The 26,324-nt window shown below is 42.5% G+C and overlaps 1 protein-coding gene across 1 annotated transcript in view; it reads right to left on the reverse strand.

Annotated features, from left to right (window-relative positions):
• Window positions 1-312: 312 nt before the first annotated feature.
• Window positions 313-26,324, reverse strand: part of LOC143767902 (uncharacterized) — a 79,602-nt gene continuing 53,590 nt past the window's right edge. The window contains exons 7-11 of the mRNA XM_077256423.1: window positions 11,648-11,818; window positions 11,439-11,562; window positions 10,240-10,334; window positions 5,376-5,487; window positions 313-1,643 (exon numbers count right to left, since the gene is read on the reverse strand). Coding sequence (XP_077112538.1) covers window positions 622-1,643; window positions 5,376-5,487; window positions 10,240-10,334; window positions 11,439-11,562; window positions 11,648-11,818 — 1,524 coding nt within the window. The 3' untranslated portion in view covers window positions 313-621. The remainder of the gene's footprint in view (window positions 1,644-5,375; window positions 5,488-10,239; window positions 10,335-11,438; window positions 11,563-11,647; window positions 11,819-26,324) is intronic.

A 26,324-nucleotide genomic window follows, 5' to 3' on the forward strand; every position in this document is an offset into this window, starting at 1 on the left:
AGCACAGCGGTGACGTCACCGCTCTGCTGTTAGGGCCGGCGCTCACACAGTGCAGGAAGCGGACGCCGGGGGACGCGAATGTAAGTATGTACTGTTTTTTTTTTTTACATTTTACGCTGGTAACCAGGGTAAACATCGGGTTACTAAGCCGATGTTTACCCTGGTTACCCGGGGACCTCGGCATCGTTGGTCGCTGGAGAGCGGTCTGTGTGACAGCTCTCCAGCGATCAAACAGCGACGCTGCAGCGATCGGCATCGTTGTCGCTATCGCTGCAGCGTCGCTTAATGTGAAGGTACCTTTAGTTTCCACCATTTTGCCTTAGTGCTCAATTTACAGCAATACCACTCAGTACTGCTGCATAATGTACACCATGATGAGGGTGTTCAGTAAACACTCAATATGGCAAGAGTGGAAGGAAGATTCAGTGCAACATATTCCAACCAGACTGAAGTCATTCATATGAAAATAATTTTATTTGAAATGAGTGTAGCATGATCAAGAATGAAAACAAGACTTGAGCAGAATCTTTATAGCGAATGACAAACACCAGCACAGTAGTTCTGGGCAGACACACAATACTACAAAGGCTTGAACATTTGTTTACGATGAAGTCCACTGAATCACATTTTCTCTAACGAGTCCATATAATTCATTACACAAAGAAGATTTTCTTGGAGCTTAGATGATTTTTCAATATTGATTGTCCCTGTGTGAATTCTTTGATGATTAGCAAGAACAGATTTCCTGCTAAAACACTGACCACATTCCAAACACAAAAACGGCTTCTCTCCCGTGTGATTTCTGTGATGTTCAACAAGTTCTGATTTCTGCGCAAAGCATTTCCCACATTCTGAACATGAGTATGGTTTCTCACCTGTGTGAGTTCTTTGATGTCTAACAAGACCTGATTTCTCAGCAAAGCATTTCCCACATTCTGAACATGAAAATGGTTTTTCGCCTGTGTGAATTTTTTGATGTTTACTAAGACCTGATTTCTGGATAAAACGTTTTCCACATTCCAAACATGGATATGGCCTCTCTCCTGTGTGAATTCTCTGATGACGCTCAAGATGATCTTTGAACATAAAACACTTTCCACATTCCAAGCATGAAAATACCTTCTCCCCTGTGTGAATTATCTCATGCTTAAGCAGACTTGACTTCTTGGTAAAACACTTGCCACATTGTAAGCAAGAATGAGGTTTCTCCCCTGTGTGAGTTCTTAGATGTTCATTAAGAACAGATTTCCTAGTAAAACATTTTCCACATTGTAAGCATGAAAAGAGCCTTTTTAGAGAAGTGTTTTTCTGTCCTTCGAGACTTTCTTTATGAATTCTTAAATGTACAAGGAGATTTGCATTGTGGGCAAAACATTGTCCACATTCTGGACAAGGAAACAGATTATCCACATTTCCCATTCTTTCCTGGCAACACTGCTCAGATTCTTCAGCCAAACATTCCACAGATTCAGACGATAAACTCTGTGGAAGAATATGTTCTGGACCTTCCTCATGATTCGAAAAATCCCACGACAGTTCTGGAAAATAAAGTCCTGCATACATATTTTGGGTAGTATAATGTTCTAGAGAATCTTTTGAGATATCATTATATTGACTCTTCGAGGTATTGTTGTAGTCACCAGCTGGGAAATAAAAAGGCATTTTCTTTTTTACAACTTGTATATTATAAATCACACAAAATACAGACCTGTACAGATGTAAAGGTGTTGTCTAGTAAAGACAAGTCATCACCCATGAATAGAGTACGTGATAACTTATTGATTGGTGGGGATTTGACCGATGGTACCCGCACTGATTGGCAAAACGAAAAACTTTTATCCACGTTAAAATAGGGCGTCAAGGCGCATGCTCAACCACTGTTCCATTTATTTCCTCGGGGGTTGCACTCCAAACTACCACTCAATTTTGTAACTAATTTTGTAATTTTTTTTTTGTAATTTTGTAATTAAGTCCCCCATCAAGAATAAAAATTCACAGTTCTAACAATTTGGGGGGGGGGTTTCCAGTGTTCGACCAACCACCAGTCACTAACTTATCCCCTATTCTGTGGCTAGGAGACAACCTGTTTTCACAGGACAACCGCTTTAATGGTCAACAAGCAATGAAAGACAATGTTTAGTCGGATTATATGAATGGGCCATGATTGTTAACCCATAAGGGCTCAGAGATTTTCTGTGATGTGACAGATGATCATATCACACCAACTTTTATTATTGATCAACAACTATGTTCTCAATCAACCTAAAAGACTCAAATATCAAAGCTTAATATTTTTGGAAGTTGGGAGTGGGGATTTTTTTTTAGATTTGGCTATCTTAGGAGGATATCTGTTTGTGCAGGTAACTATTACTGTGCAGAATTATTAGGCAACTTAATAAAAACCAAATATATTCCCATCTCACTTGTTTATTTTCACCAGGTAAACCAATATAACTGCACAAAATTTATAAATAAACATTCCTGACATGCAAAAACAACCCCCCCAAAATTAGTGACCAATATAGTCACTTTTCTTTATGATGGATGACACTGAACAGATTTCCATCCATAGATTCTGTCAGTTGCTTGATCTGTTTATGATCAACATTGCGTGCAGCAGCCACCACAGCCTCCCAGACACTGTTCCGAGAGGTGTACTGTTTTCCCTCCCTGTAGATCTCACATTTTATGAGGGACCACAGGTTCTCTATGGGGTTCAGATCAGGTGAACAAGGGGGCCATGTCATTATTTTTTCTTCTTTGAGACCTTTACTGGCCAGCCACGCTGTGGAGTAGTTGGAGGCATGTGATGGAGCATTGCCCTGCATGAAAATCATGTTTATCTTGAACGATACTGACTTCTTCCTGTATCACTGCTTGAAGAAGTTGTCTTCCAGAAACTGGCAGTAGTTCTGGGAGTTGAGCTTCAATCCTTCCTCAACCCGAAAAGGTCCCACAAGTTCATCTTTGATGATACCAGCCCATACCAGTACCCCACTTCCACCTTGCTGGCGTCTGAGTCGGAGTGGAGCTCTCTGCCCTTTACTGATCCAGCCTCTGGCCCATCAAGAGTCACTCATTTTATCAGTCCATAAAACCTTTGAAAAGTCAGTGTTAAGATATTTCTTGGCCCAGTCTTGATGTTTTATCTTATGTTTCTTGTTCAAAGGTGGTCGTTTTTCAGCCTTCCTTACCTTGGCCATGTCCCCGAGTATCGCACACCTTGTGCTTTTTGTTACTCCAGTAACGTTGCAGCTCTGAAATATGGCAAAACTGGTGGCAAATGGCATCTTGGCAGCTTCACGCTTGATTTTCCTCAATTTATGGGCAGTTATTTTGTGCCTTTTTTGCCCAACACGCTTCTTGTGACCCTGTTGGCTATTTGTCATGAAACGCTTGATTGTTCGGTGATCACGCTTCAAAACTTTGGCAATTTCAAGACTGCTGCATCCCTCTGCAAGACCTCTCACAATTTTGGACTTTTCAGAGCCCGTCAAATCTCTCTTCTGACCCATTTTGCCAAAGGAAAGGAAGTTGCCTAATAATTAAGCACACCTTATATAGGGTTTTGATGTCATTAGACAACACCCCTCCTCATTACAGAAATGCACATCACATAATTTACTTAATTGGTAGTTGGCTCTCAAGCCTGAACAGCTTGGAGTAGGACAACATGTATAAAAATTATCGTGATCAAAATACAACTTGCCTAATAACTCTGCACACAGTCTATACAAAAGCAATTTTTGGTTTTCTGTATTTTTATTTTTTACTCTTCACTTTTAACACCAAATAACCTGTTGACTTAATTGTTCATATTATTATGTTGTCATGATATTTATTATGCGCAGGCTTTTATATATATATATATATATATATATATATATATATATATATATATATATATATATGTAATAAAATGTATTTTAAATAAAAAAAACATTGCTTGATATTTTTTCTAGTGAGGGCTTTTTGTTTTGTATTACTTGTTTTTTTTTTACATAATTTGTCTCCCAGGAAATCATTAAAGATCTGTGGGGAACATTTTTCCCCCATTGTAATAAAGGCAAGCTCCACAGAGAGCTGATCTGGATCGGATAGGACCGAGAAGCTCTGCTATGGCGGGAAAGAGTCTGATCTTGTGATCGCCAGGTCCTACAGAAGCATAGGCAATGTCGTTGCTTCTTTTCACTGCAAAATGGCAATAAATGAAAATAAATAGCTTGTCTTCTCCCCAGGGTCCAAAGCTAATCGAACAGCTCCTGCTTGATTGCAGGAGCTTTAAACAAGTGCCATAAATTTACAAGGTTGTGGTGTTATAGCCTAGGGCCAAGCTCAATAAATTTATGGCTTTTGGTTATTATCTCGTTAATACAGTATGTATCCTACAAGTATGCTCACAGGGTAATATAAAGCAGCTGATGTCCTCAGTGAGACACGAAGAGTCAATGCAGACGACAGCTCCTACACACCACATACAGCAAGGATGCATTGCTGTGCATTTTGGCCTACAGTATGTATTCATAGCTTATGTGCCAAGAATAAAAGTATCTAGTCATTAAAGGGGTTGTCCACTAGGATAACCCCTTCTCGATCTTGCCCCCGTGAAAATAGAAAAGCTTATATTCACCTCCCATGCTGGCACCGTTCCAGCAGTGTTGGCACTCACATTTCTAGGGCTCACATGCGGTTGTCATGACATGTGAGCTTTGCGCACATTCAGTCTTAGGGCCTATATGTATTCGAGATGAAGTGAGAGCTGAGGCTGGCCGCTCACGTCTTCCTAATTACTAATACTTCTGAAGGCAGAAACAGTGCCGCTGCACCAGGCACGGGTGGTGAGAATAAGTTTTTTTTTATTTTTACAGGGGAAACATTCAGATTGACAAGGGGTTATCCACATCTTTAAAAAGCAAAATGTCAATTTTAGTACAAGAGAAGATTGTTTGAGCAATAAATAAGACTGCTTCCAAAACCAGTAAATAAATAATAATAAAAATTTTTTTTACTGGGACTCTATATAAACTTCCTTTACTGTATCACTATAAATATAGTTATATGGAATACCTCAGATATATAAAAATATAAAGGAAGATCTCTCTACTTTACGTACACTACACGTTTATGGATTTAATTAACATTTTCATATAATTTATAATTAGTCTTGAGAGAGCATTAAGAGTCGCTAGATTGGTGACTCATAAGGGTTTTTTTTTCTTTTTTTCTACACTGCACGGTTAGCTATAATGTACTTGCTGTTAAATTAGCCATGTAAGACAAGTAAAGGTTTCTTCTGGAAAAGCTCAGAGCAATACTTAGGAGTCGATAATGGGACAGTCGACCCCTTAATGTCAAGCTTCTTTTTATTTTCTCACCTGGATGGATATCTATAGCAATATCCTCTTCTTTAAACAAGCGATTACCACTTTTATATGTCTTTTCTTCTTCACTCATGACTTCAGCTTTAATTTCAGTAGGAAATTTGTGCTGATTAACAAGAAAAAAAGAAACGTACAAATCAGAAGTATGTTAATGAAAATTGGCTAGCAGCCATATACCGTGGATTCGTTGTTAAAAACTGCAGGCTAACTGATATCAGTTGACATTTTCCTTGGGTTGGGTCAGTGTCGATGAATGATTATCTGACAAAGAACCTATCACAGGGAAAAGGAAACAGTAGAGCTCCAATTACAATCAAGGGTCATCAGTGTAACGAGGATGCATGTTTAATGAAAAGAAAAGTCACACCCATTTCTCAATTTATTTATACCTTTTCAAGGAGAAGTAGTAGAGGAACAGTATATTACGGATTTATAAGAAAAGATACTTCAAAATTGTTGTTTTATGTGAAACACAATTATTTACGTAAATGGGCATGTCAGGAGTGGCAACAGTTCCTCTTTAAAGGGAACCTGTCAGGCCCCCCTTGCCCATAGGTACACACAACTGCTGATGGTTCTATCTAAATTCCCTGCCTCACAATCTCTTTATTACATTGGACACACAAACAGAACTTTAGAAAAAGTATTTCTAAAGTCTATTTATGATACGTAAATAAACCCTTTGACTAGTCGATTGGGCATTAGGTTCCTCAGACTAGACAGCCCACTTAGCAAGTCATGTTGGCGTGATAGCACCACTTGCAAAAGCCAGAGTCATAGCCATCGCTATACAAATCTTGCACATGCGCGCAGCTAGGTTTACTCACATAATTGAGCCTCTGAAGCTGTGTACACGTCCCGAAACTTAGAAAAGTGCACTGCACATGACTGGAAGTCCTCTGCACTTCCAATCGTGCGCAGGGCTCCTTTCTGAAGCTGGGAAGCGTACACCCAGCTTCCAAGGCTCAATAATGTGAGGGATCAAAGATGTGCACATGTACAAGGTAAGTATAGCGCTGGCAGTGACACTGGCTCTTGTAAGTCATGTTATCACTAGAGATGGGCGAATCCGAACAGTAAAGTTCGGGGTCCATACTGAACATCTACTGTTGGGGCATGGACCCTGAACACGGACTTCTCCATAAGGTCGTGTTACTGTTTGGGTTCGGCAGTCCGAACATCGGGTGTTTCCCACGCTGTCATCTGCATGACAGCGCGAGTGACACAGTCGGTTCTGATCAGCGGTAAGATTATTACTGCCAGTCAGAGAGCTGCGTGAGTCAGCAACTGTGACCGGCGGTAAAAAGTTTACTGCTGGTCCAGAGGCCTCGGCTGATGAGAACGTACTACTCGCATCAGCCTACGCCTGTTTTTTGCTGATAACAGTGAGAGCAGGTGCATCAAACGGTGACTGCGCTATAAATAAATGCATTTTTTTTTTTTAATTGTGTGGGTTCCCCTCATTTTTTTTTAATAATAATAATAATAATAATAATAATAATAATAATAATAACAACCCTCAACTGTCAGCATTATCATGGCTGGTTATCAAGAATAGAGGGCTCCTCATGCTGTTTTTTTTTGTTAATTATTTAAATACATAATTAAAAAACGCCGTTGAGTATCTCCTAAGTTTTTGACAACCAGCGAAGCTAAATCAGATAGCTAGGTGCTGGTATCCTCAGGCTGGTAAGGGGCCATGGATATTGCTCCCCCCAGCCTAGAAATAGCAACCCTCAAAAGCCTCAGAAAAGGTGCATCTATTAGGCTGGCTCTTCTCACTCACATATTTGTGGGGTTATAGTCATATTGTAAATAAACACAGAGCCAGAATAAAGTCCTTTATTTGAAATAAAAATACACACTGTTTCACTTTTTTATTTTTTTTTTTAAATGAAAAACAAAGTTATACTCACCTCATGCCCACTCCATTGAAGCCCTCATCCCCTGTGAAAAACAGAAAATAATAAACAATAATACTCACCTAACGCCCATTCTATTTAAGCCATGGTCTCATGTAAAGAAAAAAAAAAATAAAGAAAAATATCCCTCAATTGTTCACCATACTGTCTTATGCCATAATCCCAGGCAGCAATAAGTGGACTTTTTCTCACGGTGCTAGCGGTGATCTCACTGAGGTCACCGCAGTTCATCATCCTAGAACACAGCAAAGTGAGCTGGGAACACAGCAAAGTGAGCTGGGAACACAGCCTAAGTCACCACTAGTCACTGTGACACTGTGCTCGCAGCAGCTCATTCTCCTTTGGTTTTCAGCCTGGATAGTTGCATCTTGGCACGGCCCAGGTTGAAAACCACTTATTGCAGACACTGATTACAGCGTGGGACAGTATGTTAGACAGGTGAGGGATATGGATGTTTTTTATTTATTTATTTTTTATTTTTTGCAGGAGACGAGGGCTTCAATGGAATGGTGTAAGGTGAATATAATTTTGTTTTTTATTTTTAAATAAAAAAGTAAAACTGGGTGTATTTTTATTTCAAATAAAGGACTTTATTCTGGCTGTGTGTTTATTTACAATATGACTATGGAAAAATATTAGCTAGACTCTGTATTATTTTCACAGGGACCAAAATATTTATGTCAATCAGCAGGTTCCCAAAAATTATTAAAACGTAACCTTTATTCGTTTAAAACCTAAAAAAAGTGCAGACATATAGTGCTAACAAAGTGCTAGGTGCAAACAATAAACACAAAAAGACTCATTTAAAGCCATATAAAGGGCATGTGCAGATAAATTGGCCGTCTCTTTCTTTTTCTTTGTCAAAAATTCTTTTCTTTAAAAAGTGTGTACATAATCTTCTGCGTGAGATAGGATACCCATCGCTGTAGCTTCTTGTAATCCTCGATACATGGGGTTTCTTTTTTTAAACGGCCAATTTATCTGCACATGCCCTTTATATGGCTCGGGAGGCAAACTTCTCCTCCCCTTTATTACATGAATCAAAGACAGGAGGCTTATGAGTGACGCGCCTCTTTGTTCTTTGTTTCATAGAATGCGGTGTTGTTTCTATACAATGCGTACAGGGGGGGCGGTACAAAGGTGGAAGTATCCGCCCACCAGATCAGATGGCCACGGCATGCTTCATTTATGTCCGCGAGCCGCCTGCTCAGACTAATGGAACAAAGTGCGCTTTTTGCATTTCACTGTAGAAGGGGCGGGATATAGGTGAATGTGGACGCCCACCGGACATGACGTTACGGCACGATGTGCCAACGTCAGGATACCCAGAAGGGATCTAGGAACCGTATTCTACGGTGCACACACAGACCGGAAATGGATTCCCGGCGTCCGGAAGTATGATTTTGAAAACGCCGGTGAGCAGTGTACATAAACTAGGCAGAACGATTGCCGCATTAGCGATATGCTCAGTCGATACACATGAAGGTGACATAATCCCCTGATGATTCCGAATGATGAAACGCGTTGGGAGGCACTATTCATCTAGGTGGACATGAAAGGAGGAATGCGGACGTTTAAAACCGCTGAGAAAGTCCACATGAATACTCGAACTGCATGATTATGAGAAGGCAGATGAGTATATAAAAACTGCTTGACTATATGCGATATTGCACGTGGAAGGTTGTACGCCATGAATTTGGGTACTTATTGATGCAAATTTAGCATGTCGGTTTTTTCTTTATGAGCAAGCTGCATATGTTTTGCCACCGCCAATAAGGGTGATAAAGGGAATAGGACCATAATATAACATAAAAAAGAGGTCATCTTCTCACCCCTGCTGTAATGGCGCAAATACTTAAGAGCCGGTACCTTTAACAGAGGACATATGAGGTTTAATAAAGTATACGTGCGCATGGGATATTGAGACTGGTTCTCTGCTTGATACAGTGATTTATCCAGGAGTGTCATTTGTGGTATACCGGGCACTATAAGTTAATTGGATACTAATTCTTTGGCGGTGACATTTTAAATGAGTCTTTTTGTGTTTATTGTTTGCACCTAGCACTTTGTTAGCACTATATGTCTGCACTTTTTTTAGGTTTTAAACGAATAAAGGTTACGTTTTAATAATTTTTGGGAACCTGCTGATTGACACAATATGACTATGGGAATAGTAATAGAAAGGCGTCTCAGACGCCTCTGCATTACTAACCCGTGGGCTTGATGTCACCTGACAATACAAAGGTGACATCAACCCCACAAATACTAACCCCACATGCCACTGCTACAGGGCAAGTGGGAACAGCCAGGCAAAAAGCTAGAATTGGCGCATCTAATGATGCACCTTTTCTGGAGTGGCTGCTACTTTTAGGCTGGGGGGGGGGGAATGTCCATGGCCCCTTACCAGTCTGAGAATACCAGTCCCCAGCTATCTGCTTTAGCTTGGCTGGTTGTCAAAAATGGGGAGGACTCCACAAATAGAGCGGATTCTGCTAAATTTTTTAAAAATTTATTTATAGCGCAGACATAGCTCTCTGACCGGAGATAATAATCTTACTTCTGATCATGCAAATGACAGAGTGGCAAACGATGGATATTCGGGCCCCCCATTCCCAAACATCCAGGGGTTCGCACACACAGGGGCTAGATAGCAAACTAAGTGGGCCAATTAGTTTGTGCAAACTAACGTCCCATAGACTAGTCAAAGGATTCATTTACATATTATAAGCAGACTTTAGAAATACTTTTTCTAAAGATCTGTTTATGTGTCAATGTAATAAAGAGACTGTTAGGGAGGGAATTTAGATAGGTAAGAACAGCTACTATAGTGCTTCTGGGGACACGGGGGACATGACAGGTTCCCTTTAAGCCTGAATTTTCTAAATTTGGAGGAGATTAATCAAGAAATCCATAGCGTGTTTCTTTATGTCATCCACCTGAAGATTCTCTAGGACATCATTATTTTCTGCTTGACACTCCTGGAAAAACAGAGAACTCCAACATCTCTCTGGATTTTTGATGCTGGATTCTTCTGTTGGGAAACAGAAATACATCAAACACAGTGAAAAGTGCGTGAAAATATATTATGTATATACACATACAATACGGTTATCTGAATTCTAATAAAGGTTCTTTTACGTTGACCGATCGGCGGCACGATATGTCCGCCAATCAGTAAACTTTTACTAAACATCAGTCGTTTAAAGGGAACCTGTCATATGAAAAAAAAAAGATATTAACCTGAAGATATGGGGTTACTCTGGAGGTTAATTACGTTCTGTACGTGCAAGGCGCACGCACTTAGAGCTTCGCTACCGAGATGAACTGAACTTTATTCTCCATTGCAGCTTTCAGGTTTCATTCATGGAGGTGGCGCCGCCGCAGGTTCATACACCATTCTGTGTATAAAGCACGGCAGCTTTAACTGTGCCTCCAGCCCTGACTGACAGCTCGCCCAGCATTAGGTCATGCTGTCAGTCAGTGCCAGGGGCACAACTTTAGCTGTCGCTCTCAATAAACAGGAGCGGTGACTGAACTCGTGGTGGCTAATAGTGGACAAGCCATAACCCTAGCAGGCTAATTAATGGCTGAAACCTTGGTCAAAGTTATCTGAGCACACAAATCTCAAAGGGTGCCCAAACTATAAACTTTAGGCATTTTAGAGATTGTTTCATCTTCAACTTACTTAACTGTTCACAATAACAGTAAATTTGATAAGGGGTGCCCAAACTTTCACATGCCACTGTACATCTATACTAGATAACTCAGTGCACATAACCTGCAATGGTTCTTGGCAGTGCGAGTCCTGTTTACACGGAACATTGCACCACCAATCTGTTGTGCCGCACAAAGATCATTTCACCCGATGAATGAGCAGTTGTATAATAATAATAATAATAATAATAAAAATGCTCTCTCTATAGCGCCAACATATTCTGCAGCACTTCACATTTTAGAGGAGACTTGTACAGACAATAAAAGATATTGCAGAATAAGAACAATCACAAGTGATAGGCAGCCCATTTACAGGGCATGATAATCATGAAGCAAGTAGTATTAACAACGCTCTGCTTACAATCGCTTTGCATTGTATTATCTTGTTCAGTGCACCTGAACAACTAAAGTCTGCACTTGCCTGATGATATGATGGGCTGGTGGTCCTCCATGATGACGTCCTTGTACAGACCCTTGTGTCCTTCTATATACTCCCACTCCTCCATGGAGAAATGGACAGTGACATCCTGACACCGTATAGGAACCTGACACACAATGGTACAGTCATCATCCATACACATCATCCCGTGTGTTACTGTATAATGTCCCAGTATTCCCAGCAGCGCTCACCTCTCCAGTCAGCAGCTCAATCATCTTGTTGGTGAGGTCCAGGATCTTCTGATCAAGTTGCAGGGGATGAGGTGGATGCTCCAGGATGGGGCTTTGGGTCCTTCTCCGCCCACCAGATATACACCTGCTGGGGATCACACACTCTCCAGATGTCTTCACTACTGTGTAATCCTGTGTATTAAAAGAGACTCTGGTATGCCTCTATACTGATAAAATGTTATATTCCAGCATTTAAAGGGAATTTGTCAGCAGGTTTTTGCTATTTAAGAGAGCAGCATAATGTAGGAGCTTTGAGCCCGATTACATGTATATGTCACTTATTAGGCTGTGTGCTGTACTTTCATTGCAATCATTGTTTTATCAGCAGAAAACTTTCACTAGAGGACTAGTCAGGCTAATCTGTGTAATCCCACCCCCACCACTGATTGGCAGCTTACTGACCATTTACAGTGTACACAGGTAGATGAGTCATGGGCAGAGTTATAAACAGCCCAAAAAGACAAAGCTCTGCTACATCTAGAGCATACAAAACAGGGATTCTATCAAAATGGCACCAAGCTGTCCAGCAAATGATACATTGCTGGAATCGGGGTTTCTGTCTCAACTTTATGCTTATAATTAGCAGCAAGAAAAAGCTCCAAATGATAATCCGATCTAGGGACCAGAAGCTTCAGCGTGTCTCCCTATGCCTCACTTAGTCATTTATAAGTATTAGCAGCAATAATGAGTGAATCTTTTTTCCCCAATCTCACTCAAACCCCTCAGCAGACCTATCCATTAAAGTAAATGGCTGCTCACTCTCTCCAGTCCCGCAAGCTGGTATCTCCGGACTCCAGTCTCGCCTTCAAACCACATATCCAAGCCGTTTCCACTTCCTGTCAACTCCCAACATTTCCCGGATTTATATATTGCTTAATCAAGAATCTGCAAAAACCCTAGTCCATGCCCTCATAATTTCCCACCTCAATTACTGTAACCTCCTGCTCTGTGGCCTCCCCTCTAACACTCTCACACCCCTCCAATCTATCCTAAACTCTGCTGCACGACTAATCCACCTGTCCCCCCGCTATTCCCCGGCCTCTCCTCTCTGTCAATCCTTTCAGTGGATCCCCATTACCCAGAGACTCCGGTACAAAACCCTAACCTTAGCGTACAAAGCCATCCACAACCTGTCTCCTTCATACATCTGTGACCTCGTCTCCCGGTACTTACCTGCACACAACCTCCGATCCTCACAAGATCTCCTTCTCTACTCCCCTCTTATCTCTTCTTCTCACAATCACTCCCCTAGTCTGGAACTCTCTAATCCAACATATCAGACTCTCGCCTACCGTGGAAACCTTCAAAAGGAACCTGAATACTTACCTCTTCCGACAACCCTACAACCTGCAGAAACTCTCATTCCACTATACTGCTGCACGACCAGCTCTATCCTCACCTACTGTATCCTCACCCATCCCTTGTAGACTGTGAGCCCTCGTGGGCAGGGTCCTCTCTCCTCCTGTACCAGCCGGTGATGTGTACTGTTTAAGATTATTGTACTTGCTTTTTATTATGTATACCCCCTTTTCACATGTAAAACGCCATGGAATAAATGGAACTATAATAATAATAAACTTAACCCTTAAACTCTTAACCCTCAGAGCTTTTTTTGCGTTTTCATTCCGCTTCTTTCCAGAGCCATAACTTTTTTATTATTACGTCCATATGACCATGTGAGGTTGGGTGAGGGCTTATTTTTTGCGTGCCGAGCTGACGTTTTTAATGATACCCTTTTGGTGCAGATACGTTCTTTTGATCGCCTGCTATTGCATTTTAATGCAATGTCGCGGCGACCAAAAAATGTAATTCTGACGTTTTGACTTTTTTTTTTTATCGCTATGCCGTTTAGCAATCAGATTAATCTTTTTTTTATTGATAAATCGGGCGATTCTGAACGCAGTGATACCAAATATGTGTATGTTTGATTTTTTTATTGTTTTATTTTGAATAGGGCAAAAGGGGGGTGATTTGAACTTTTATATATTTTTAAAAACATTTTTCTTTAACTTTTGGCAAGCTTCAATAGTCTCCATGGGAGACTAGAAGCTGCCACAACTCGATCGGCTCAGCTACATAGAGGCGACACCTCTTTGTAGCTGAATTACTGATTTGTTATGAGCGGTGACCACTGGGTGGCGGTCATAGCAATTCGACACTGACAACCATAGAGGTCTCCAGGAGACCTCTGGTTGTCATGCTGACAAACCAATGACCCCCCGTTCACATGTTGGGGGCCAACGGTGTGCGCATTTCCAGCACGATTGCCGGAAGCGCCATTTAAATACCGCTGTCAGCAGCATTTAACTAGTTAATAGCTGCGGGTGGATCGAGATTCCACATGTGACTATTGCGGGCACATGTCAGCTGTTCAAAACAGCTGACATGTCCCGGAATAGATGTGGGCTCACCACTGGAGCAGCATCAAAGTGGGGTATACTGACATCGGCGTACTATTATGCCCAATGTCGGTAAGGGGTTAATAACGATATATATAAAATAACACATTATCAAACCCGTATGTATAATGAGGACATGTAGACGGCTGCAGGATAATCTATCATGATAAGACAAGGGTGAGTAAATACATACAAACAATTGAATAATAGGAACCGCCTCACCCATCTGTTTCATCCACATGAAATATGGTAAGTCCTTCCTTTGCTGCATTGTTTACAGAATCTCATCTGGTCTGAATAATAGGCAGAGTCTGGAGCTGACCTTAATGTGCCCTAGGTTGACATTAGGTAACATTAGTGCCCACAAGATTCCTGCCCCAACAAGGGCAGACCACAGCTAGCCTTGCCTAGCTTGCCCTATAGGCGCTCTACGTGCCTCCCGGCGAGTTTCTCCTATGAAAAGTATTCAGGGGAGAGCCACAGCATGTGTCTTAACTTCATGGACAAAGGTATCCACCTGTCGAATAGTGACCTTCAGTAGTCAAAACTCAGTGTGGCAGGGGACATAATCGGTGTCCAAGTGAGAACAGATATCACTGTCAATAATTAAGATAGGTCAGTGTTTCGCCAGGATGGCCCTAATCTCATGTGCTTCATTGGAAAATGTGTAATCTCGTCTAGCCCTCCATTTCAAACTTTTGACAAGGCGATAGCAGTTTGGCCCCATTTTTTTGACACCCTACAAGCCTCCTCCAGTAATTTTCGCATGTGCGATACCTATACCTTCATTCACTATAGGACTGCTGGAGACAGCTTAATACACTGCTAGGCAATATTAATGGCGTATTTCAGAGCTTCATTCTTGGGAAAGGTGGGGGTCCTAGAGGTCAGACCTCTGATCTGAAAGTTATCACCTATCATTTAAACATTGGGAAATACCCATTAATAGAAATAAGAGTGAAGCCAAGTGGCATTGTTCCTAGAATCCCTCACCTCTCCGGTTAGCAGGTAAAGTATCTCCAAGGTGAGGTTTAATATCCTCTCAGTTATGTGGTTCCCTTGCTTGTCCATACTTCCTCAGTAAATGAGAAGACTCCTGACTTTAGGAGGAGGAAAACCATAAGATTCTGTATTAATACGCTATGGAATCAAGAGACATAATGTAGAAAACATCACTTAATATTATGATCATTAGTATTATGTAGCCAGGAAACTATATGTAACACTAAGTCTACACACGAGGTCAAAATTGTTGGTACCCCTCGTTTAATGACAGAAAAACCCACAATGGTCACAGAAATAACTTGACTCTGACAAAAGTAATAATAAATAAAAATTCTATGAAAATGAACAAATGAAAGTCAGACATTGCTGAACCATGCTTCCACAGAATTAAAAAAATAAATAAATAAAACTCATGAAATAGGCCTGGACAGAAATGATGGTGCCCCTGAAAATAATGTGACAAAAGGGACATGTTAAATCAAGGTGTGTCCACTAACTAGCATCACAGGTGTCTACAATGTTGGAATCAGTGAGTGGGCCTGAATACAGGGCTACAGATACACACCATGTCACCAAACAGCACAGTGAGTATCACACTCAACATGGACCAGAGGAAGGGAAGGAAAGAGTTGTCTCAGGAGATTAGAAAGAAAATTATAGACAAATAAGTTAATCTCCAATCGCCATCTCCAAGCAGCTTGATGTTCCTGTGACTACAGTTGAACATATTATTCTTAAATGTAAGATCCATGGGTCTGTAGCCAACCTCCCTGGAAGTGGCCGCAGGAGGCAAATTGATGACAAATCAAAGAGGTGGATAATACGAATGGTAACAAAAGAGCCCAGAAAAACTTCTAAACAGACTAAAGGTGAACTTCAAGCTCAAGGAACATCTGTGTCAGATCGCACCATCCGTCGTTGTATGAGCCAAAGTGAACTTCATTGGAGACGACCAAGGAGGACACCATTGTTGAAAAAAAAATCATAAAAAAGCCAGACTGGAATTTGCCAAACTACATGTTGACAAGCCACAAAGCTTCTGGGAGAATGTCCTATGGACAGATGAGACAAAAATTTAACTTTTTGGCAAGGCACATCAGCTCTATGTTCATAGACGGAAAAATGAAGCATATCAAGAAAAGAACACTGTCCCTACTGTGAAACATTGAGGAGGCTCTGTTAAGTTCTGTGGCTGCTTTGCTGCATCTGGCACAGTGTGTCTAGAATCTGTGCAGGGTACAATGAAATCTCAAGACTATCAAGGGATTCTAGAGAGAAATGTGCTTTCCAGTGTTAGGAAATCTTGGTCTCAGTCACAGGTCATGGGTCTTGCAACAGGATAATGATACAAAACACAGAGCTAAAAACACCCAAGAATGGCTAAGAGGAAAACATTGGACTATTCTGAAGTGGCCTTCTATGAGCCCTGACCTAAATCCTATTGAGCATCTTTGGAAAGAGCTGAAACATGCCGTCTGGAAAAGGCAACCTTCAAACATGAGGCAACTGGAGCAGTTTGCTCTTGAGGAGTGGGCCAAAATACCGAGAGGCACAGAAGTCTCATTGACAGTTACAGGAATCATTTGATTGCAGTGATGGCCTCAAAAGGTTGTGCAACAAAATATTAAATTAAGGACACCATCGTTTCTGTCCAGGCCTATTTCATGAGTTTTACTTTTGTTTAAATTCTGTGGAAGCATGGTTGAAAAGTAATGTCTGACTTACATTTGTTCATTTTTATAGATTACTTTTGTCAAATTCAAGTTATTTCTGTGGCCATTGTGGGTTTTTGTCATTAAAAGGGGGGTACCAACAATTTTAACATGTGTATGTGTCCATGATTGGGAAATAGTGTTTTTGACGCAGTGTATTTTTGCTAAGTCCAAATTGCTGCGTTCCAAACACACAGGTAAATCCGCATGTGATCACAGAACCATGCAGATTTACCGCATCTAGTGAACGGCTGTGGGTGAGACTACACAGGGGAGACTAGCGTCTCCACTGCAGATAATGGACGTGCTGCGGCTCGTAAACCCGCACTGCGGGTGAGTTTATGCAGCATTAAATAGAAGCACAGTGGGCATAAGGTTTCTATAAATGCCATCCACTGGGCTTCTAATGTAAAACGCTGATCGTAGGCACGCACCGTAACATACTCCTTGTCATGTGGCCAAAAACCCTGGATACATTGTAAATGATCACTACACTTAAATGACCCAGGAGTGCAGCTGCACAATTAGGTTAGATGATTATTTCCCATACGGTCACATACTTACTTGGGAGGGGCTCGTTAAAACTTGTACAAACGTGTGCACATATAAAGTCCTCCAGAAGGCAAAGCTGTATATAGTGGACGATGCAACTCTTTCAGGATCTTTAAATCTCATCATGTCCCATCACAATCAGTCTGTGATCTTGACTCCATGCCATCAGCTTAGAAGTGATCTGCTCAGTTGGTGCCAAAGCTGCGGGAGGTCATTCATCCTACAGTTAGACAGGGAATGTCAGAGGCTATACACATGCTGATGGGGGAGAGGATGTAGTCTTAGAGGAAGACACTGGAAAGGCTGTATTATATCCAGCACTATTCTACTCACCAATACAGCAGGAGATATAAAGAAGGTAGTTAAAGGTGCAAGGGGGAGGCCACTAGCACTTACCATACACTCTCTCTCTCCGCCATGCATCCCCTGGTGTGATCAGAGACATCTGATGATGATCTCAGTACTGTCATTTCCTCTTATGGACTGGAGATCCTACTGGTGATGTCATCCTGGCCATGTGACTAGTCACGTGTGTAGGAGGAGTCAGGCACTTTCAGTATCCTAGACAGTGACTGTAATATTTCAGTGTTGTATAGAGAAGAGTTGTGAACCCTTATGTGTGCATAGCAGAGTTGTGTGGGCACAGATAGGAAAGCACAGGAGAATGTGCATTATATAAGCAGCAGAGGTGTGCGTGGGTGTAATGGCAGTAGGCGTGATTGTGTGTAATATGTGGGCAGGTGTGCATGCAAGTAATGTGTGGCAGCAGGTGTGCATGCATGTAATTATTATGCAGCAGAGGTGTGCATGTGTAATATGTGAGCAACAGGTGTGCATGCAAGTAATGTGGGCAGCAGGTGTGTATACGTGTAATTATGCAGCAGAGGTGTGCATGTGTAATATGTGGGCAGGTGTGCATGCAAGTAATGTGTGGCAGCAGGTGCGCATGCGTGTAATTATTATGCAGCAGAGGTGTGCATGTGTAATATGTGTGCAGCAGGTGTGCATGTGTGTAATTATTATGCAGCAGAGGTGTGCATGTGTAATGTGTGCAGCAGGTGTGCATGTAAGTAATGTGTGGCAGCAGGTGTGCATGCAAGTAATGTGTGGCAGCAGGTGTGCATGCATGTAATTATGCAGCAGAGGTGTGCATGTGTAATATGTGTGCAGCAGGTGTGCATGCAAGTAATGTGTGGCAGCAGGTGTGCATGCATGTAATTATTATGCAGCAGAGGTGTACATGTGTAAGGCCGGCGTCACACTCGGCGTAAGACAATACGGTCCGTATTTTACGGCCGTAATACGGCCGAAATACGGTGAAATGTTCCCAAAATAGTGATCCGTAGGCAGGGTGTGTCAGCGTATTTTGCGCATGGCATCCTCCGTATGTAATCCGTATGGCATCCGTACTGCGATATTTTCTCGCAGGCTTGCAAAACCGACATCTAATGGATTTATGTGCTCAAATGTTCATTAAAACATATATACAGTATATATATATATATATATATATATGTCATTGAGACACATATATATATATTCTGTATTTAGATTTCATTCAGCGCGATATCTGTGAACAGCCGCTAATTCAATTGCCGGCTTTTCATTTCTCCTGCACAAACCCGACAGGATATGAGACATGGTTTACATATAGTAAACCATCTCATATCCCCTTTTTTTTTGCATATTCCACACTACTAATGTTAGTAGTGTGTATGTGCAAAATTTCAGCGCTGTAGCTGCTAAAATAAAGGGTTAAATGGCGGAAAAAATTGGCGTGGGCTCCCGCGCAATTTTCTCCGCCAGAGCGGTAAAGCCAGTGACTGAGGGCAGATATTAATAGCCAGGAGAGGGTCCATGGTTATTGGCCCCCCCGTGGCTAAAAACATCTGCCCCCAGCCACCCCAGAAAAGGCACATCTGGAAGATGCGCCTATTCTGGCACTTGGCCACTCTCTTCCCACTCCCGTGTAGCGGTGGGATATGGGGTAATGAAGGGTTAATGCCACCTTGCTATTGGAAGGTGACATTAAGCCAGATTAATAATGGAGAGGCGTCAATTATGACACCTATCCATTATTAATCCAATTGTAGGAAAGGGTTAAAAAACACACACACACGATTGAAAAGTATTTTAATGAAATAAACACAGCGGTTGTTGTAATAATTTATTGTTCTCTCAAATCCATTTGCAGTCCCTCGCTTGGCAACATAATAAACGCACAAGATACATACCTTCTGATGTACTGTCAGGTCCAACGATGTAATCCATCTGAAGGGGTTAACTAATATTACAAGCAGGAGCCCTGCTATAATGCAGCTGTGCTCCGTGCTTGTAATTCCCCTGCGAATGAATGAAATGTAGGTCATTGACCTACATTTCCTTCAGTCGCGGTGATGCGCCCCCTGGTGGATGTCCTCATATGACCTGGAGCGTGGGAAAAAGTTCCCAGGCTGCAGTTCATGAGAACATCCACCAGAGGGCGCCTCACCGCGAATGAATGAAATGTAGGTCAATGACCTACATTTCATTCATTCGCCGGGGAATTACAAGCACGGAGCACAGCTGCATTATAGCAGGGCTCCTGCTTGTAATATTAGTTAACCCCTTCAGATGGATTACATCGTTGGACCTGACAGTACATCAGAAGGTATGTATCTTGTGCGTTTATTATGTTGCCAAGCGAGGGACTGCAAATGGATTTGAGAGAACAATAAATTATTACAACAACCGCTGTGTTTATTTCATTAAAATACTTTTCAATCATGTGTGTGTGTGTTTTTTAACCCTTTCCTACAATTGGATTAATAATGGATAGGTGTCATAATTGACGCCTCTCCATCATTAATCTGGCTTAATGTCACCTTCCAATAGCAAGGTGGCATTAACCCTTCATTACCCCATATCCCACCGCTACAGGGAGTGGGAAGAGAGTGGCCAAGTGCCAGAATAGGCGCATCTTCCAGATGTGCCTTTTCTGGGGTGGCTGGGGGCAGATGTTTTTAGCCACGGGGGGCCAATAACCATGGACCCTCTCCTGGCTATTAATATCTACCCTCAGTCACTGGCTTTACCGCTCTGGCGGAGAAAATTGCGCGGGAGCCCACGCCAATTTTTTCCGCCATTTAACCCTTTATTTCAGCAGCTACAGCGCTGAAATTTTGCACATACACACTACTAACATTAGTAGTGTGGAATATGCAAAAAAAAGGGGGATATGAGATGGTTTACTGTATGTAAACCATGTCTCATATCCTGTCGGGTTTGTGCAGGAGAAATGAAAAGCCGGCAATTGAATTACCGACTTTTCACTAACACCGCTGCGTATTTCTCGCAAGTCACACTGCTGGTCCGTGTGGAATCCGTATTTTTCTCGCCCCATAGACTTTCATTGGCGATTTTTTTGCGCAGTACGCTGACAAACGCAGCATGCTGCGATTTTGTACGGCCGTAGAAAGCCGTATAATACTGAACCGTAATATACGGCTAATAGGAGCAGCCCCATTGAGAATAATTGTGCCGTATGTTATGCGAGTTTTACGGACGTAGTTTCTGCGCTCTTACGTCCGTAAAACTCGCCAGTGTGACGCCGGCCTTATATGTGAGCAACAGGTGTGCATGCAAGTAATGTGTGGGCAGCAGGTGTGTATGCGTGTAATTATGCAGCAGAGGTGTGCATGTGTAATACAGTGGGGCAAAAAAGTATTTAGTCAGTCAGCAATAGTGCAAGTTCCACCACTTAAAAAGATGAGAGGGGTCTGTAATTGACATCATAGGTAGACCTCAACTATGGGAGACAAACTGAGACAAAAAAACCCAGAAAATCACATTGTCTGTTTTTTTATCATTTTATTTGCATATTATGGTGGAAAATAAGTATTTGGTCAGAAACAAAATTTCATCTCAATACTTTGTAATATATCCTTTGTTGGCAATGACAGAGTTCAAATGTTTTCTGTAAGTCTTTACAAGGTTGCCACACACTGTTGTTGCCCATTCCTCCATGCAGATCTCCTCTAGAGCAGTGATGTTTTTGGCTTTTCGCTTGGCAACACGGACTTTCAACTCCCTCCAAAGGTTTTCTATAGGGTTGAGATCTGGAGACTGGCTAGGCCACTCCAGGACCTTGAAATGCTTCTTACGAAGCCACTCCTTCGTTGCCCTGGCAGTGTGCTTTGGATCATTGTCATGTTGAAAGACCCAGCCACGTTTCATCTTCAATGCCCTTGCTGATGGAAGGAGGTTTGCACTCAAAATCTCACGATACATGGCCCCATTCATTCTTTCATGTACTCGGATCAGTCGTCCTGGCCCTTTTGCAGAGAAACAGCCCCAAAGCATGATGTTTCCACCACCATGCTTTACAGTAGGTATGGTGTTTGATGGATGCAACTCAGTATTCTTTTTCCTCCAAACACGACAAGTTGTGTTTCTACCAAACAGTTCCAGTTTGGTTTCATCAGACCATAGGACATTCTCCCAAAACTCCTCTGGATCATCCAAATGCTCTCTAGCAAACTTCAGACGGGCCCGGACATGTACTGGCTTAAGCAGTGGGACACGTCTGGCACTGCAGGATCTGAGTCCATGGTGGCATAGTGTGTTACTTATGGTAGGCCTTGTTACATTGGTCCCAGCTCTCTGCAGTTCATTCACTAGGTCCCCCCGCGTGGTTCTGGGATTTTTGCTCACCGTTCTTGTGATCATTCTGACCCCACGGGGTGGGATTTTGCGTGGAGCCCCAGATCGAGGGAGATTATCAGTGGTCCTGAATGTCTTCCATTTTCTAATTATTGCTCCCACTGTTAATTTCTTCACTCCAAGCTGGTTGGCTATTGCAAATTCAGTCTTCCCAGCCTGGTGCAGGGCTACAATTTTGTTTCTGGTGTCCTTTGACAGCTCTTTGGTCTTCACCATAGTGGAGTTTGGAGTCTGACTGTTTGAGGGTGTGCACAGGTGTCTTTTTATACTGATAACAAGTTTAAACAGGTGCCATTACTACAGGTAATGAGTGGAGGAAAGAGGAGACACTTAAAGAAGAAGTTACAGGTCTGTGAGAGCCAGAAATCTTGATTGTTTGTTTCTGACCAAATACTTATTTTCCACCATAATATGCAAATAAAATGATAAAAAAACAGACAATGCAGCAGAGGTGTGCATGTGTAATATGTGTGCAGCAGGTGTGCGTGCAAGTAATGTGTGGCAGCAGGTGTGCATGCATGTAATTATGCAGCAGAGGTGTGCATGTGTAATATGTGTGCAGCAGGTGTGCATGCAAGTAATGTGTGGCAGGAGGTGTGCATGCATGTAATTATTATGCAGCAGAGGTGTGCATGTGTAATATGTGGACAGCAGGTGTGCATGCATGTAATTATTATGCAGCAGAGGTGTGCATGTGTAATATGTGTGCAGCAGGTGTGCATGCAAGTAATGTGTGGCAGCAGGTGTGCATGCGTGTAATTATTATGCAGCTAAGGTGTGCATGTGTAATATGAGTGCAGCAGGTGTGCATGCAAGTAATGTGTGGCAGCAGGTGTGCATGCATGTAATTATTATGCAGCAGAGGTGTGCATGTGTAATATGTGTGCAGCAGGTGTGCATGCAAGTAATGTGTGGCAGCAGGTGTGCATGTGTGTAAATATTATGCAGCAGAGGTGTGCATGTGTAATATGTGTGCAGCAGGTGTGCATGCAAGTAATGTGTGGCAGCAGGTGTGCATGCATGTAATTATGCAGCAGAGGTGTGCATGTGTAATATGTGTGCAGCAGGTGTCCATGCAAGTAATGTGTGGCAGCAGGTGTGCATGCGTGTAATTATTATGCAGCAGAGGTGTGCATGTGTAATATGTGTGCAGCAGGTGTGCGTGCAAGTAATGTGTGGGCAGCAGGTGTGTATGCATGTAATTATGCAGCAGAGGTGTGCATGTGTAATATGTGTGCAGCAGGTGTGCATGCAAGTAATGTGTGGCAGCAGGTGCGCATGCGTGTAATTATTATGCAGCAAAGGTGTGCATGTGTAATATGAGTGCAGCAGGTGTGCATGCAAGTAATGTGTGGCAGCAGGTGTGCATGCATGTAATTATTATGCAGCAGAGGTGTGCATGTGTAATGTGTGCAGCAGGTGTGCATGCAAGTAATGTGTAGCAGCAGGTGTGCATGCAAGTAATGTGTGGCAGCAGGTGTGCATGCGTGTAAATATTATGCAGCAGAGGTGTGCATGTGTAATATGTGTGCAGCAGGTGTGCATGCATGTAATTATGCAGCAGAGATGTGCATGTGTAATATGTGTGCAGCAGCTGTGCATGCAAGTAATGTGTGGCAGCAGCTGTGCATGCAAGTAATGTGTGGCAGCAGCTGTGCATGCGTGTAATTATTATGCAGCGGAGGTGTGCATGTGTAATATGTGTGCAGCAGGTGTGCGTGCAAGTAATGTGTGGCAGCAGGTGTGCATGCATGTAATTATGCAGCCGAGGTGTGCATGTGCAATATGTGTGCAGCAGGTGTGCATGCAAGTAATGTGTGGTAGCAGGTGTGCATGCGTGTAATTATGCAGCAGAGGTGTGCATGTGTAATATGTGGACAGCAGGTGTGCATGCATGTAATTATTATGCAGCAAAGGTGTGCATGTGTAATATGAGTGCAGCAGGTGTGCATGCAAGTAATGTGTGGCAGCAGTTGTGCATGCGTGTAATTATTATGCAGCAGAGGTGTGCATGTGTAATATGTGTGCAGCAGGTGTGCATGCAAGTAATGTGTGGCAGGTGTGCATGCATGTAATTATGCAGCAGAGGTGTGCATGTGTAATATGTGTGCAGCAGCTGTGCATGCAAGTAATGTGTGGCAGCAGGTGTGCGTGTAATTATTATGCAGCAGAGGTGTGCATGTGTAATATGTGTGCAGCAGGTGTGCGTGCAAGTAATGTGTGGCAGCAGGTGTGCATGCGTGTAATTATGCAGCAGAGGTGAGCATGTGTAATATGTGGACAGCAGGTGTGCATGCATGTAATTATTATGCAGCAGAGGTGTGCATGTGTAATATGTGCAGCAGGTGTGCGTGCAAGTAATGTGTGGCAGCAGGTGTGCATGCATGTAATAATTATGCAGCAGAGGTGTGCATGTGTGTAATATGTGTGCAGCAGGTGTGCATGCAAGTAATGTTTGGGCAGCAGGTGTGCATGCATGTAATTATTATGCAGCAGAGGTGTGCATGTGTAATATGTGTGCAGCAGGTGTGCATGCAAGTAATGTGTGGGCAGCAGGTGTGCATGTGTGTAATTATGCAGCAGAGGTGTGCATGTGTAATATGTGTGCAGCAGGTGTGCATGCAAGTAATGTGTGGGCAGCAGGTGTGCATGCATGTAATTATTATGCGGCACAGGTGTGCATGTGTAATATGTGTGCAGCAGGTGTGCATGCAAGTAATGTGTGTGCAGCAGGTGTGCATGCGTGCAATTATGCAGCAGAGGTGTGCATGTGTAATATGTGTGCAGCAGGTGTGCATGCAAGTAATGTGTGGGCAGCAGGTGTGCATGCATGTAATTATTATGCGGCACAGGTGTGCATGTGTAATATGTGTGCATGCAAGTAATGTGTGGGCAGCAGGTGTGCATGCGTGTAATTATTATGCAGCAGAGGTGTGCATGTGTAGTATGTGTGCATGCAAGTAATGTGTGGGAAGCAGGTGTGCATGCATGTAATTATTATGCAGCTGAGGTGTGCATGTGTAATATGTGTGCAGCAGAGGTGTGCCTGCCTGTAATGTGTGGGCAGCAAGTGTGCATGCGTGTAATTATGCAGCTGAGGTGTGCATGTGTAATATGTGTGCAGCAGAGGTGTGCATGCATGTAATGTGTGGGCAGCAGGTGGGAATGCAAGTAATACAAGGGAAACAGCTATGTATGCAAGTAATGTGTAGCCAGCAGAAGTGTACACACTCCCCTCGAGAAAGCACATCTGCGAAACGCGCGTTGGGGCGTTCTTTGGCATCATAGACAGAGGCTTACAGCAACATGGGTAAGATCAATTTATGAATTACTGCTCCATTTGGTCTTCTTTTTTGACCTGGTGGAGCTTTACTATGATCATTTAACTAGTTTGCAGCCTGAATTTTGGTCTGTTCCACTATATGTATGGACTTGATTCTCTATTTTTTTCTATACCTTATACGCCTCGAAGTACACATGGTTCATGCTATCTTTATATTTGTATGTTGATATCTCTAATAAAGATTGAGGTTTTTTTATTAATTATTTATTTGTTAAGTGGTGTTTTTTGGATTTTTTAAAATCCTTTTTATGATGTCATATGTTTTATCAACACCTCTTTACTATTATGAGGTAATTGCTTCAGGCTATCTGAGGCCCCTCATAGATATGTTGGCGGACACTATTTTGATTAGAAGTGTACATGTGTTTAATGTGTGGACAGCAGAGGTGTGCATGTGTGTAATGTATAGGCAACAGGTGTGCATGCGTGTAATGTGTAGGCCAGGGGGTGTCAAACTGCATTCCTCGAGGGCCTCAAACCATGCGTGTTTTCAAGATTTCCTTAGCATTGCACAAGGTGCTGGAATCATTATCTGTGCAGGTGGTTAAATTATCACCTGTGGAATACAAGGAAATCCTGAAAACATGACCTGTTTGCGGCCCTCGAGGAATGCAGTTTGACACCCCTGGTGTAGGCAACAGAGGTGTGCATGCAAGTAATGTGTAGGCAGCATAGGTATGCATGGAAGTAATGTGTGGGCAGCAAAGGTGTGCATGCACGCATGTAATATGTAAGCAACTGGTGTGCATGCAAGTAATGTGTAGGGAGCGGGTGTGTACGCGTGTAATGTGTAGGCAGAGGTGTGCATGTATGTAATGTGTGGGCAGTAGAGGTGTGCTTGGATGTAATGGCAATAGGTGAGCATGAAGTAATGTGTGTGGGCAGCAGAGGTGTGCATGCGTGTAATGTGTAGGCAGCAGGTGTGC

The sequence above is a fragment of the Ranitomeya variabilis genome, chromosome 4 (genome assembly GCF_051348905.1).
Source record: "Ranitomeya variabilis isolate aRanVar5 chromosome 4, aRanVar5.hap1, whole genome shotgun sequence".
Taxonomy (NCBI): domain Eukaryota; kingdom Metazoa; phylum Chordata; class Amphibia; order Anura; family Dendrobatidae; genus Ranitomeya; species Ranitomeya variabilis.